We start from the raw sequence: 16141 nt of genomic DNA, 5'->3' as shown, positions 1-16141 counted from the left end.
GTGGATTTCAGCAGGCCAGGGTCCCTGTGCCCAAGGATCATTTTCTCAGAAGACCTGCTGCAGTGTTACTCATTGTATCTGCCCCTCATAGATTACACTTAAGAACAATGTGATGATTCCTGACATGTTTGACATTCCCTACTTGTAACCTTAGACCACTGCTTTAGGAAGTACTTTAGGTCACAGATTCCTGATGCAGTTCAAAAAGCCATGCATTGTAGGCACAGTTCTATTCCCACAATTGTTTCTGTTGCTATGAGTTTTTACATTTTAATAGTTTTTAAAACAAGTTCTCACAGGAGCATATGACAGTAAAACTGTATGTCTTTGCTAGCCTGCAGTGTGCAGTTCCTGTGGACAGACTGTCCCACCCTTTAGATAGCCTAACTGAAAGGAAGGGGCCAGGTAAATAATGGGTAGAATGTCTTCTAGACCACTCCTTAAGAGAAAGGGACAGCTGCTAATGATGTCTAATTTAGAAAGAGGAGCCTCCAAATTTACCCAGTCCTGTGATGTCTACATGCTCTGAATAATGCTGATGGATGTGGACATGTTGCATGCCCACAACTGGAGACCATTTCCATTATCAAGGTCATTGTCATCTTCTGCTGACTCATCAACACACAAAACCTTTCTCCAAAATGAAGCACCTGCCCCGGTAATATTACATGCAAAGAAACCTCCCTGTGCTCCTCCAGCCCTCCTCACTCCATGATACTGTCTGCTTGGCAGCACAAATAAACACAGCCCTCACTCTTACCAGAGGGAGAAATTCCTGGCAGCTCCATGTTGCTTTTATGAGCTTGGCTGTGTATGCATTTCCACAGAGATACTTTCGGGTGAACAGTAGCTGCAGATCCAGCTTTTCAGGAGGGGTGGCTTGGTCAGGAGTATGAGACAAGGGTCAAGATTAATAAACACAGCTATAACCAGGCCCTTTTCCATGACTCAGAAAGCATTTGTTCAGGGCAGAGATACTTCACAGGACATGAAAAATACGTCTCTTTCAGCACAATTTAGCAGGTGAATAATAACTCTCTTTTCCATCTGAGTTAGGTGACACCTATGTTACTTGAAATTTATTTACTTGAAAGTTCAGGGTTTTTTTAATTGCATCTATTCATACCTCATCTATCAGAGTTTACTTTCTCTAGTTCATCCTTAATAAAGCCAGACACGTGGTACACCTTGAATTTCAACTGACTTGCTTTCTTTGAAGAAATGTTTTAAAGTAGCATTGTCACAGAATCACAGAATCACCAAGATTGGAAGAGACCTCAAAGATCATCAGGTCCAACCTGTTACCACAGACCTCATGACTAAACCATGGCACCAAGTGCCACATCCAATCCCCTCTTGAACACCTCCAGGGACGGTGACTCCACCACCTCCCTGGGCAGCACATTCCAATGGCTAACTCTCTCTGTGAAGAACTTTCTCCTCACCTCCAGCCTAAACTTCCCCTGGCACAGCTTGAGATTGTGTCCTCTTGCACTGGCACTGGTTGCCTGGGAGAAGAGACCAACTCCTTCCTGCCTACAACCTCCCTTCAGGTAATTGTAGACAGCAATAAGGTCTCCCCCGAGCCTCCTCTTCTCCAGGCTATGTCCAGGTATGCCATGTAAGGCATGCCAGGCAATATTTTCAAATTAAATTTTGATTTGAATTTTACTTCTGTTTTTTATGAACTGGAGTTGATTTCAACAATGATAAAACTTCATTAGTTATGATTTTAGCCAAGATCTAAAGAAAGTGCCTGGCCTATAATGAGAAACCAGAATATCCAGGTAGCTTTTCACTATATATTCTTTTTGCTCCATTCTTTTTAAATTTCATTGGTGTGAGAGTGTTTATGTATCATACCATGCATTGCTGATGGTAATTCATGCCCTGTTTTTTATTCTCCCTCTTTCTCCCACATACTGTCATTATGATCCTGTATTTACCTTCCCAGCAGTTTAGAGGAATGAGGCTGGTGAGGGGTTTGGAGCACAGGCCTTTTGAGGAGATGCTGAGGGAGCTGGGGATGCTTAGCCTGGAGAAAAGAGGATGAGAGGAGACCTTATTGCTGTCTCCAACTACCTGAAGGGAGGTTGTAGCCAGGAGGGGGTTGGTCTCTTCTCCCAGGCAACCAGCACCAGAACAAGAGGACACAGTCTGAAGCTGCACTAGGGGAAGTTTAGGCTTGAAGTGAGGAGAAAGTTCTTGACAGAAAGAGTTGTTGGCCATTGGAATGTGCTGCCCAGGGAGGTGGTGGAGTCACCATCCCTGGAGGTGTTCAAAAAGGGATTGGATGTAGCACTTGAAGCCATGGTTTAGTAGAATAGAATAGAATAGAATAGAATAGAATAGAATAGAATAGAATAGAATAGAATAGAATAGAATAGAATAGAATAGAATAGAATAGAATAGAATAGAATAGAATAGAATAGAATAGAATAGAAAAAAAAGGTTTGAAGAGACATTCAAGATCATCGCATCCAACCTACCGTCCAACACCACCTAATCAACTAAACCATGCAACCAAGCACCCTATCAAGTCTCCTCCTAAACACCTCCAATGATGATGACTCCACCACCTCCCTGGGCAGCACATTCCAATGGCCAACCACTCTCTCTGTGTAGAATTTCTTCCTAACATCCAGTCTGAACCTCCCCTGGTGCAGCTTGAGACTGTGTCCTCTTGTACTGGTGCTGCTTGCCTGGGAGAAGAGACCAGCCCCCACCTGTAGTCATGAGGTGTTGGGTGACAGGTTGAACTTGATGATCTGTGAGGTCTTTTTGAACCTTATTGATTCTATGATTCTATGATTAACCGTTACTATAAAGGGTGGCAATTAATCTGTGCTTTTAATAAAATGAAATCATTAATTTTAAACATAATTGAATTTTGAAAAGTAATTTCTTGGACTACCTTAAGTTTTACACATGAAATTCCGTGTGAATTCTTGTTTTCACAAATTTATTATTATTATTATTATTAGTAGTAGTAGTAGTAGTAGTAGTAGTAGTAGTAGTAGTAGTATTTATTTTTTACTTTGGCAAATGAAATCACTAGATGCTATACATTCCTGGGTGATGCACTTAATCTGAAAAATGTATATATGCAAAATGTGCTTGTGAAAAAGAGCCACTTTGGCTATGTTGTTTCCTTTTCCTAGTATGTTTAGTTAGCTGATAGTAACGAAGTGTATCATCAGCACAGCAGACTTTGGTCCTCGAGTGCAGTTTGTATTTCAGAAAAGCAATTCATCAGTCAGCCACATTAATGAAATCCAACCTCAAATGATGACAGTTGCCTCCCCTCTGTCTCCCAGGGATAGTTATGTTTTCTGTAACTCTTGCTGAGAAAGCTGTTTCATAATGCAAATGCAGGACCAGTCTGTCTTTAGGAAGGGCATGAGGATTTGGGTTACTGGCCATGAACAGGAGTGAGAAATGAAGGGCTCTTGGCTGCCTGCAGCTTAGTAAAGGGGTTTTCTGTAATCACTCTCTGTTGTAAAGGCAGGATTATTTGTATTTGTTTCATTTGGAAATGAGCCTTTTTCACTATGAACAAAATACTGTTGAGGACCTTCCTACTATCCATTTGCTTTCCCCCATTATGGCTCAGAGGAGAAATAAAGTCATTGGAGGCATGGGATCTTTTCAAAGGAGCATTTGTGAGCCAAAAGAAAGATGACCAGATGGGCTGTCACCCAAGAAAATACAAACGAAGCCCCAAATCACACCCCGGGACTCTACCATAATGCCTCTTCAGGGCTTCTGTTTATTTTTCAAAGAAGGGGATCATATATGGCTTGGCTTAAGCATTTCAATTTATGTTTCTGGCTGTTAGGGGATGCTGGCAAAAGATAAAACATCATCAGCTCATTTTCCATCAGTAGCGCTCTGTCATTCCATTAGGGCAGGAAATAGCTTGCTCTGTTACTGAGTGAATTTGACTTTAGCATGGATCAGAGAGAGGACCCCTAGAGTTAAACACATCTCCCTCTGCCAGCTGTTCAGCGTAAGACAGCAAAGGCATGTGGCCAAATGACCACCCTCAGGATCTGACACGTGTTGGCACCACATGGCTCGCAAAAGCAAGCAACACAGGACTACTTTCAAGGGAAGTGAGGTGAGGGGCTGGTAAGGGGGGAGGTGAGAGTTTAAAGGAAGTTTCAGTGAGAGGAAGGTTTCCCTTGGTGCTTACTAAACTGTAAAATACAAACTTAAATATTTTGTGGTAGTGGTGCATAATTATAGCTACTCAGATTCCACCACAGAGGATCTCAGAGATGGCATTAGTTTAATTGGGTTATTCATTTGCGAAGGGTTTTAGACCTGTTTTCCAAATACACAGAGTGCCCTGTACTCAGCACTGGTTAGGCCACACCTTGAGTCCTGTGTCCAGTTTTGGGCCCCTCAGTTTAGGAAAGATGTTGAGTTGCTGGAACATGTCCAGAGAAGGGCAACAAAGCTGGGGAGAGGTCTCAAGAACAAGCCCTATGAGGAGAGGCTGAGGGAGCTGGGGTTGCTTAGCCCAGAGAAGAAGAGGCTCAGAGGAGACCTTGTTACTGTCTATAACTACCTGAAGGGAGGTTGTAGCCAGGTGGGGGTTGGTCTGCTCTCCCAGGCAACCAGCACCAGAACAAGAGGACACAGTCTCAAGCTGTGCCAGGGGAGGTTTAGGCTGGATGTTAGGAAGTAGTTCTTCATTGAGAGAGTGATTTGCCATTGGAACGTGCTGCCCAGGGAGGTGGTGAAGTCATCATCGCTGGAGGTGTTTAGGAAGAGATTGGATGGGGTGCTTGGTGCCCTGGTTTAGTTGATTAGATGGTGTTGGGTGATAGGTTGGACTTGATGATCTCAAAGGCCTTTTCCAACCTGGTCTGGTCTGGTCTGGTCTGGTCTATTCCTATTCCTATTCCTATTCCTATTCCTATTCCTATTCCTATTCCTATTCCTATTCCTATTCCTATTCCTATTCCTATTCTATATTTGAGAAGACCTGCCCATAGAATCCTAACTTATCCTCTCTGTTTAACAATTAAAGTGACTAAAAATACATAGCTGTAGGCTAAGTACTATGTCCTGTACTATGTCTTGACTTTTAAAAATGTCGCACAGTGAAGCTGTGAGCCTGAATGCCGTGAATGGTGACTGAAAACCTTGCTTCACATCACAAGGTTGCAGTGTTTCTGGGTGTGCATCAAGAACCCTAATTTCCTGATCTATCACTTTTAAAATTAGCATTGTTTAACTTTGAGAACCTTATTTTGTGCATGCATTCCACTCCATCTCTCACCACAATTCACAGTGACCCACAGCATTTTCAGTTCCAATTGACTGGAGGCTCCAGATGTCTCAGGCTGTATACTGAGGGGGAAAACTAGCCTCTAAGTGCTTCACTGTGCTTGTTAAAAAACAAGAACACAAATTTTATGATGCTCCAGCATTTTGCTGTGAATGTTCTGTCAGCAAGGGCAAATTGTATAGAGAAAATCAGTATCTTGATACAGGTGATATACTTGGTGTGGGGAAGAAAAGTCAAACTTATATGTACACAAACTGTAATTCAGGGTACTGAAAGACTGTTTAGTCACTTAAAGAAGTGCTTTGAAATGTGGCACACAAGTCTGGAGGGTTTTTATCATTTATTTACCCTCCCCCTCCTCTCCCATCCCCGATCACTCCAGCCATGTCAGTCTAGTAAAAGATATTACATCTCCCTACAAACTTTGCTTCACATATCCATAGATCACTACAGCAGATCACTGTTCCAAATTAGGTACAGTTTTCTGAGGGCATACTGGCAAGTATGATTTTGGGGGGTAACTTGAGAACCCTAGTTTAGCCAGTGTGGCAAAGCGGTATGCTGCTGCCAGTCCGCATGAGCAGCCTCATCTGGATTCAGTTTTGTAGCTGAGGCACTGCTTTCCTGGTGAAAGGTCAGCAGGCACCTCTGCATGGTTTGGATAGTTGTTTTTCATAATTCCAAGCCTGTCTCTTAGCTTTAAGGCGGCCCAAGCTTTCCTGATTGTCATCTTCTTTTCTGAACAGATGCAGACTCTGTATGCTTTTGATGAAGAAGAAACAGAAATGAAAAATAAAATAGTTGAAGACTTGAAGACAGCTTTGCGGACTCAGCCCATGAGGTAATTGTTGTTCATCTTTCATCACAATTTACTGCCTCCCCATGGTGAGATGTGACACGGGAAAGAATGGCAAGGACAGAAACCTCATTGTCTCACCTTAAACAAGCTCCTCTGATATTTCAGACAATTAACAGAGAGCCTTATAGTCTGTGGTCTGAATCTGCCTGCTTGGGAGGGCACACTGATGCTGACCCATGTAGCATCAGGAAAATAAAAGGCTAAATCTGTTGTGAAAAACCTGTGGCATATATGTACAAACACAGGTGATGACTATGAAGACCATATTTTACACTTCATAGCCCCTTGAATCTCTCATGTAATTTGATTCATATTGAGCAAAGTCTCACTGTCTACTCTGAATTTTGGATTCAGGCTTCTCCTTATCTTTAGTAATGTGAACTGTTTGATGCAAAGCAGCTAATCCATCTGACATCACCTGGTTTGGCATTCTTCCTGTTCTATATGTGACTGCTGTGTTGAGAAGTTTAAGAGGCTTTATTGTGCACTGTGTCTTTGAAGGGAAGGTCATCTTTGTTTTTCTGGGAACAAAGCTTTGAACAACAGCAAACTAGCTAGCACAGAAAACTTTTCCATTTGACAGAAGAGCTTTTTGCAGAAGCAATAACTATAACAGTCAGAAAGTTTCTGAGCATCTTTGTATTGGGCCCAAAATAGACCAAATGCATTTGCATTGAAGTCGTCACAATCAGACAGCTTCAGTAATTCCTAAGCAAACAGATTTTTTTTGGGTAGCAGAACTTAGCCAAACCAACCAAATTAATTAAATAAAAACAAGCCCAGAAATTGTCTCAAAGAATTTGCATTGCAGTTATGTTGACCTGAAGTGAAGATATTTCTGGAACTTCTTGTGGAGCGAAGTGCTGATTGTGCTGCTGCTTAGCAGCTGCTGGTTGCTGCATACAACTTCTCCTCTGATAGCAAGTGTGAGGTAGAACACTTTAGTTTGAACCTCAGATTTTTACCTGCTGTAAGAGAGCATAAAGCCAGATTCTGATGCTTTCTGAGGCATAAAGATTCATCAGGCTTTGGTAATTTTAGTACATGGGTAGAGTGAGCACTTTTAACACAAAGCAGAGAAAGAGTGGCTTATATTGAAACTCAGCTCAAGGGGATAAAGTTATTGTTTGATTCTGTCTGTCACTATCCTAATCTAGAGGACACAGTAAAATGCAGCTGGACATCATGTTAAAATGGAAGCTGAGACAACTACCAAGCTTCCAACTTTCAGTGATTTTAAACCAAACTTCTGTACTGTTAAGCCTTGGTGTAGCAACTCTATTGCACTAAGGTAGAGCTGTTTTAATACTTACTCTGTCAAAGTGATAGCTGTCATTGCGTATAGCCACATATGTCCCACTGAAACATTTTGGTGGCCACTTTTAGTCATTTTGGTCTGTCATTTTGAGTAGGACAGCCCAGCCTTCCTGCTGAAAGCAAGGCAATAGAGAATAAGAACGAGAAATGTCTGTTGCTCAAAGCAGGGTTTCCCTTCTCAGACATATATCACTTCCCTTGACAAACATCATCTGTTTATAATAACTCTAACAAGCTTCAGCACAAGCATCTATGAGCTGCTCTATAAAGTGTTCTCTTCTATATCACTGGTGATGGTTATGAGGCTTTTTCTTTTTCAATAGTTAAGCCATGCCAAATTTTGAGTTAAGTCCTATGTCTCAACCAATTTCCAGAGACTCAATTCGTTAGCTGCCAAATGGGCTGCATGCCAATGCCTGATCAACAAGCCAATTTCTTCCTCATGGAAAGATTGCAGTAGAGAGGCCCTCAGCTCCATCAAGTCCCTCTTATAAGAAGTATGATACCCAAGCCTTCAAAATACTAGTCTTTCTAGTTTAATTTGGACATCAAATCCTATTTTCCTTGCCACTTCTGTTCATCAGGCCTCTGAAGGAAATAGTGATCTAAATTCACACAGGATAAACTGTCTGGAATCCATTTGTGATGGTAGGGTACATAGGAACTCTGACAGCTTACCAATAGGTTTGTAAGAATTTATGAGTATAAACAAGTGTGCTGACAAACTGTAGGACAGAAGCAATGAGAGAGAAGGGGATGTTTTTTTCAGTATCTTAGTGCCCAAAAATGGAGGTTCAGAAGTGCAGCAAAAGTAAAACTTTCAAGGGACTGAAAAAAAAAGAAATAAATTCACTGTTTGGAACCCCAGGAAAAATACCACCATTAGTCTGGATCATTACTAACTCCCTTTACTGTCTGCTTTTCTCCTTTTGTTTAATGAAGACTTACCTCTTGTTATTTTTGTTTGATATAGCCATATTGCATTCAAGTGCATACTGGAGATGATGCTTCTCTAGAGATCTTCAAAATGCATTCTTGTGTGACCTGCCCTAAATGGTCCTGCTTTGCAGGAGGCTGGACTCCATGATCTCTAGAGGTCCATTCCAACCTGTAGCATTCTGTGATTTATGCATGCAACAAGCAAAACCCATTTTGCTGAATTTGTCAGCAGTTCAGTAATTGTCAGGATAATGAGTGCCCCCTGATTAAAAAAAAACGATGCTGCAGGGAAGTGTAGCTTTGACTGCTAACAGGGTGGGGACATCCTGCTCTCTGTACACCCACAGTGTCTTTTCTGAGCTACACTTGGAATCCATCAGTAGATCATTGCCTTTTAGTCTGCCACATCTGCATTTGGATGAAAGGTTTGTTATTAGAGCTAGCTAACACGTCCTGATCAGCACTCTCTAAAACTTGAAAGGCTAAGAGATGCCCTGCCTTTAAGAGTGTGCTAAACTGGTCAAGTGAGAGTCTGAGGGGAGGTTAATTTGCTTGTTTAGCACCTATTAAAACACACCCTGCTTGACACACTTGAGGGTTTGAATGTGCTAGGCAGAATGCATTGGCATATGTGCTTAACTTTACACCTTCTAATCTAGAACAAGATCTTAGTTTGCAGCATACAGAATGCATAGGATGGTAAATAGTTACATCTTTGTATGTAGTGAGGAAGAAGGCACTTTATTTGTATAAGATGGGTTTGCTTTTGCACATACACCCCCCCCATCCCTTGTTACAGACATACGTATGTTCTCAGTCTGTCAGCCAAAAACCTGTGCCTCTTTCTCTCCTGTGTAGACATTTACACACACCCCTCTCCACACCTAAAAAATTCACATCATGAGAGTGTTGGCCCCAAACCAGCTGTTGCCATTTCTTTATCAGCCTCTTGCATGATTTCTGGCTTTTCCGGAGAATAGGGAGCTAAATGTTTTGGAAACGGAAGGTGAAAGTCATCATTTGATTCCTGCTTCTGATGTCAGCTGAACTGGGAAGGTGCTTGGTTTTGCTTCCTATGCAGTTTACTGTGTGCTTTCTGGACTAGGAAGACGACAGGAAAATCCCTGCATTGTTTTAGATTATGACATTAATCAAGGTCTGTGACACACACCACTTTCCGATGCGTGCGTCCTTTTTGGAATGACCTCATCCAAACAGTCCTAGAAAAAATGCTCTGCCACTGATTTTAGTAATGGACTGTACTTAATTGGGACAATGTGACTTTTGTGTATTTCCCTTTTTATCTTTGTCACATCATCATCAGACCAGTCTGAAATATGTGAAGGTTGTAGCACCTTTGTATGTCTTGTTGTAAGACTGAGTGATCCATCCAAAAGTATATTTAAGCAAACCTTTGTTTAGCTGCTTCTTCAGCTTCTTTCATCGTCACAGCTCTGTATCTTCAGAAAGGTATCCATCTTAAGTCCTTCCCCAGCCCTGGAACTGAAAAGAACAGCAAAACATCTTGCCTTTTTTTTGTTTTTCTTTTCCCCTTCCCTGAAAGATGGAGAAAATGGCTAAAATACAGAGTTGATTCGTAGAACTGAACCTTAATGGTGAAGAGGAGGAGGAATATTTAAACTAGTCCCCCCACTGTAGAGGCAAAGAGCAACTGTGCTGTCCGGGTCCAGAGAAATGCTGGGTTAGAGAAATGCTCAGAAGTCGTTGGCATGCCATTGTTTGGTAACACATTGAGTTTATGCTTATTTTGGTTCCAAATGCATCCTTAGCAGCTACTCTTTTGTCTGTGGATGTACTTATTTCAATTGTCTTTGGCATTCTATCCGCTGCATGCTTTAAATAAACTGAATTAAGTTTTATTTTTTTATATAATCACTTTAAATAACAAACTGCTTTGAATGACTTAGTAAATTCCTGGTGCACAGAGTTGACCTGGAGGCAGAGGGGCTGTTGCTGCTATGATTTGTTAGGGTAGACAAGATGATGTATCCAAAGAATGTGCAATCAGACCCGTGTGAGAATAGGCACGATTATCTTAGCAGGGTTCAACTAAACCTTGTTTTCATTTTTGCTGTGCACATGTTCCTGTATGTGCTTGCCCTTATTCTGATATTCACTTGAGATTCAGTTTTGAGCAAAACCCAGACCTCACATGGAATCTTTGTTGAAAGTGCCAGGCTTTACCATAGTTCTGGTGAAATGAAGCTGAAAATTGGCAAATCTATAAACATAGTAAGCATAACATTCAGGTAGAAACTGAAAATGTCTGGTGGGATGTAGCCCCCAAAAGACCATACATATACAAGCCCATATTATCCAGAAGATAGATAAGTATGGCTCAGGTTTGCTTCCTTGTCAGAGACATGAATGGAGACTGGTGAAATTCCATCTTTCAGTATGATCCTGTATCAGGAATACTGTGGCCAGCAGGAGCAGGGAAGTCATTGTGCCCCTGTACTCAGCACTGGTTAGGCCACCCCTTGAGTCCTGTGTCCAGTTCTGGGCCCCTCAATTTAAGAAGGACATGGAGACTCTTGAACATGTCAAGAGAAGGGCAATGAGGCTGGGGAGAGGCGTCAAGCACAAACCCTATGAGGAGAGGCTGAGGGAGCTGGGGTTGTTTAGCCTGGAGAAGAGGAGGATCAGGGGAGACCTTATTGTGACACTTGAATCCATGGTTTAGCAGTCATGAGGTGTTGGGTGACAGGGTGGACTTGATCTTTGAGGTCTTTTCCAACCTTATTGATTCTATGATTCTATGAAATGAGGTGGGCACTACGTTAGGGATGATCCAACAGTGAGGAAGAGGGTCTGGATAAAGGCACAAGGACACAGATATTTGAAATTTTTAATTTGTCACATGGGTGGTAGCTGTTAATGAACTTTTAATTTGTTTGAGGTGTTTTCCTACCTTAGGCCATGGATATATCATTTGTAGTGTACATATTGGTAGACTGAAAATGCGTAACTCATATTCTCAGGAGGCTCAGGGGAGACATTATTGTTGTCTACAACTACTTGAAAGGAGGCTGTAGCCAGGTGGGGTTGGTCTTTTCTCCCAGGCAACCAACACCAGAATGAGAGGACACAGTCTCAAGCTGTGCCAGGGGAAGTTTAGGCTGAAGGTGAGGAGAAAGTTCTTTACAGAAAGAGTAATTTGCCATTGTAATGTGCTGCCCAGGGAGGTGGTGGATCACCATCCCTGGAGGTGTTATAAAAGGATTGGATGTGGCACTTGAAGCCATGCTTTAGTAGTCATGAGGTGTCGGGTGACAGGTTGGACTTGATGATCTTTGAGGTCTTTTCCAACCTTATTGATCCTATGATTCTACGATATTTGTTTGCATTCAGATATTCTAAAAAAAAAAAAATTACCTACCTGAATGATCTGTAAGAGAAGGCAGGAGGTAAACATGACAATCCAGAGAAACTATTTGCAGCCCTTTTCATATCTTTGAATCCCCATTTTTGAAGCAGTCAACTCTAAATGAAACATTGCTAGAAGAATGGGTTTGATGTAACTCAACGTAATTCCACCCTTTTCTATTGGTTTGTCTAGGAAGCAGTCTGCACAGTTTAATTTGACCCATCTGGAGTTTTTAACCCTGAAAAAGCATTGAACTTTTCCAAGATCTTTCTCCTATATTATTTTCATTCTCAGTTTCCATAATTTTAACCAGAAGAAAGGCAAAATGGTCGAATGTAGTAGAAACAGAACTCCAGTGGTATCAACAATAAAACAAAACCCATCTTACTATAAGCTCAGTCTTCAATGTATTATTTGGTAACTGAGTCATTCTTTATTTCCTGTATTTATGCTGCTTTTTAGTGTACATTTTGCTACTGCAGGTTGTCAGTGGATCTGCTCCATCCTTAGTATGATTTCTCAAACTAAAAACAGTCAAACAAAACCCAAAGAGATGAGCTTTGACTTTTACAGAAGAGCATCTCCCTTTGAAATACCGTATATTCTCATACATATATATCACAAGATCAGAGTATGAAGTCAGTACAGCTGACAGACACATTGATCATGAGTTTGCTCCTATCACTATATCCAAATCCTGGAGACAGAAACCTGTAAGTTGTGTGGGCAAAAAGGTTGACCTAAGATTAAAAATGGTTTTCAAGATAATTTGAACTCATCATTATAATGTGGTATGAAAACATATCTTGTGTATGTTAGCATATATGTAAGGTGTAGGAATTTGAAAGAATCCATACAGCCTTGTAAATGCAGCAAATCCTGGGGTGGTCTGCAGCAGGTATTTAGTAGTAACTGCAGCAAGGAACATCCTGAATGAGCAATAGAGTCATAAGGTGATAGAACCCTGAGAATGTGACATGCATTATTAGCTATTTTGATTTCTCCCTTGTTTTGGTGGGGTTGTTTGGTTTCATTTGGTTTGGTTTTTCTTAAATACTTGGATATTACTCTATGAACTTTAGGCTAAAAAGTAGCCAGATTTACAGATGCAGAACTGAGTAACAGTATCTCTAAAATAAATTGCCTTTGTCTTGCTTTCCTAATTTTTTTTACCTTCTTTGTGTTTTGTTTTTTGGGTTGTTGGTTTTTTTTTGGTGTTGGTTTGGTTTTTTTGTCTACAGCTACCTGAAGGGAGGTTGTAGCCAGGGGGGGTTGGACTCTTCTCCCAGGCAACCAGCACCAGAACAAGAGGACACAGTCACAAACTGTGCCAGGGGAGGTTTAGGCTGCATGGTAGGAAAAAGTTCTTCATAGAGAGAGCGATTGCCCATTGGAATGTGCTGCCTGGGGAGGTGATGGAGTCGCCATTGGAGGTGTTTAGGAGAAGACTTGATGGGGTGCTTGGTTGCATGGTTTAGTTGATTAGATGGTGTTGGATGATAGGTTGGATGCGATGATCTTGAAGGTCTCTTCCAACCTGGTCTATTCTATTCTATTCTATTTTTTTCAGGTTTGTGACTAGGTTTATTGAGCTGGATGGCCTGAGCTGTTTGCTGAACTTCCTGAAGAGCATGGACTATGAGACCTCAGAGAGTCGTATACACACATCCATTATAGGGTGCATCAAGGCACTGATGAACAACTCCCAAGGACGGGCTCATGTCCTGGCTCACCCAGAAAGTATCAACATCATCTCCCAGAGCTTACGAACGGAGAACATTAAGACCAAGATTGCTGTGCTGGAGATCCTAGGAGCTGTCTGCTTAGTACCAGATGGTCACAAGAAAGTCTTGCAAGCCATGCTTCACTACCAAGTCTATGCTGCAGAAAGGACAAGATTCCAGGTAGAAGGCAGATACTTTGCCAGAAATATCCAGTATGATGAAGCTCTGCAGGAAGTGATTTTTACAGTGCATGTATTGCAAGCTGCTAGGTAGTAAAAAAAGGAGTATTTGTAACTTTGTTTTAGGAAGGGTGCTTTCTCAAATAGATTGCCAGCATATACATACATATGTGTATATCTATATCTACATCTATAGCTATATCATCTGGATCTATATCTATATCTGTATCTACATCTATATCTATATCTATGTCTATATCTATATATTCAAGGCCTGCTTCCTTGCCATTAATGCTACCTTAAAATCATCTATATTTTACTGGAAAATGAGGGTTTGTTATGCTAAATGTAAGCTGCTAATCTGTTCATACTCTAACCTGATGACATTTCTGGGGTAGTAATGGTTTGGTTTGCCCTAGAAGCTGAAGCCAAAGAATTCCAGGAGCTTCTGCCCTGATTTTAAACCCCTTAATTTAGTAATAAAAGAGTTGTGGGTTAAATAAGAAAGACAATGGATTAAATTGTATATATATTAGAGGCACCTCAAATGCCACTTAGCAATCAACTTGTGAATCATCACCACTTATCAGTTCTTTGGCTCAGATAACTCCCATCCAGAACACAGAAGGGAAACTCTATCTCAGAGACCTTGGCATAGGTCAGTAGATCATTGACAAACTTCTGTTGTGGATGCTGCTGGCTGCTGTTATAACATTCCTCTTCCTAGTAAACTGAGCACTTTTACAAAAAGATGCCATGGAATCTCTTGCTGTGTATGAAACTGTAGCTCCTAAACTTCGTGTCATGTCACCCACTTACTGTTATTTCTTAGGTGAAACTGTAAGGGTCATGGTGGTCCAACAGCCCCTGGATCCTGGTTTCTGTCAGCCATTAACTTCTGCCTCTTCCTCAGCTAATGCATCATTAGATTTTGGGTTACAGTGAACTTGTGACTGTAAAAATGGATGGGGGAAAAGTCTGTACTCATGCAGTCTCTTTAGCTGCCAATGTTTGTTGTTGGAACTGAATGTACTATGGAATTCACTGAATGTGGCTGAGACCTGAGACTGGGACAGAGCAGATCTTGGCTTGGATTTAACCTACATGTGGCATTGACAGTGGCAGGCCACCCCTCTATGTGCACTGGCCCATTTGCACTGCTTGTCTATTCAAACATGGTGTATGTCTTCAATATGCAGGTATGACACATCTATTATATGACTCCAGAATGGGGGAGAGAGGGTTTTGATCTCAGCTGAAAGCTCTTGAGGATATTTCAATTGGGAATTATTTCAGTTAGAGTAAAAGTTGGAAGTTGAAAAGATTTCAGCTGCTATCATAAGAAGATGTCATATTCTTTAGTATAGGAGTGAAGTATGAATGACTGATGAAGAAGCAAAAACTAAGCCACATGCAGTTATGATGTGCAGGTTAATGTGGACTGTCTATGCAGGAAAGCATCAAAAACTTTTAAACCAGCTTCCTCTCTAGTAATTAACTAAATAAAGAATCCTTCCTGAATTAATTTAACATTCTTGTATACCTGAGAGGCAGAGAGATAACCTTAGATGCTTATTAAAAAGCAGTGTGCCCATGTGGCCAAGAAGGCCAATGGCATCCTGGCCTGCATCAGGAATAGTGTGGCCGAGCAGGAGCAGGAAAGTCATTGTGCCCCTGTACTTGGCACTTTTTAGGCCACAAACTTGAGTACTGTGTCCAGTTCTGAGCCCCTCAATTTAAGAAGGACATCAAGACTCTTGAATGTGTCCAGAGAAGTGCAATGAGGCTGGGGGAGTGGCCTCAAACACAAGCCCTATGAGGAGAGGCTGAGGGAGCTGGGATTGCTTATCCTGAAGACAAGGAGGCTCAGGGAAGACCTTATTACTGTCTACAACTACCTGAAGGGGAGGCTGTAGCCAGGAGGGAATTGGTCTCTTCTCCCAGTCAACCAGCACCAGAACAAGAGGACACAGTCTCAAGCTGCACCAAGGGAAGTTTAGGCTTGATGTGAGGAGAAAATTCTTCACAGAAAAAGTTTTTATCCATTGGAATGTGCTGCCCATGGAGGTGGTGGAGTCACTGTGCCTGGAGGTGTTAAAGAATGATTTGGACCTGGCACTTGGTGCCATGGTTTAGTAGTCAAGAGGTGTTGGGTGACAGGTTGGACTTGATGATCTTTGAGGTCTTTTCCAGCCTTATTGGTTCTATGATTCTATGATTAACATCCCTGACAACACTTGTGGTCCTGTGTTAATTTATCCTTACTTGACCAAGACTGTGCTTAGTAAGTCCATATGGGAGATAGATGATGAGTTTATTCAGTGTCCTGTTTGGGTCCTCTCCCTCATTCTTTTATAATGATTTAAAATTTACTGAATAACTGAGATAAGTCAGTACGGGGCAAAATATGGCAGCACAGGTCTTGTGCAGCTGGTG

The 16141-nt window shown here is 41.6% G+C and overlaps 1 protein-coding gene across 4 annotated transcripts in view; it reads left to right on the top strand.

Annotated features, from left to right (window-relative positions):
* The window catches only part of DAAM2 (dishevelled associated activator of morphogenesis 2), a 245122-nt gene that overhangs the window by 146705 nt on the left and 82276 nt on the right, over positions 1-16141 (top strand). For all 4 annotated transcript variants that reach the window (XM_068168667.1, XM_068168668.1, XM_068168665.1 and 1 more), the window contains 2 exons: positions 6046-6140; positions 13373-13706. In XM_068168667.1, coding sequence (XP_068024768.1) covers positions 6046-6140; positions 13373-13706 — 429 coding nt within the window. The remainder of the gene's footprint in view (positions 1-6045; positions 6141-13372; positions 13707-16141) is intronic.

The sequence above is a fragment of the Melanerpes formicivorus genome, unplaced genomic scaffold, assembly GCF_026170545.1.
Source record: "Melanerpes formicivorus ecotype bairdi unplaced genomic scaffold, bMelFor1.0.p_v2 SCAF_151, whole genome shotgun sequence".
Lineage (NCBI taxonomy): Eukaryota > Metazoa > Chordata > Aves > Piciformes > Picidae > Melanerpes > Melanerpes formicivorus.
Note: the sequence above shows the minus strand (reverse complement) of the source record. Positions and strands in the feature narration are given on the sequence as shown.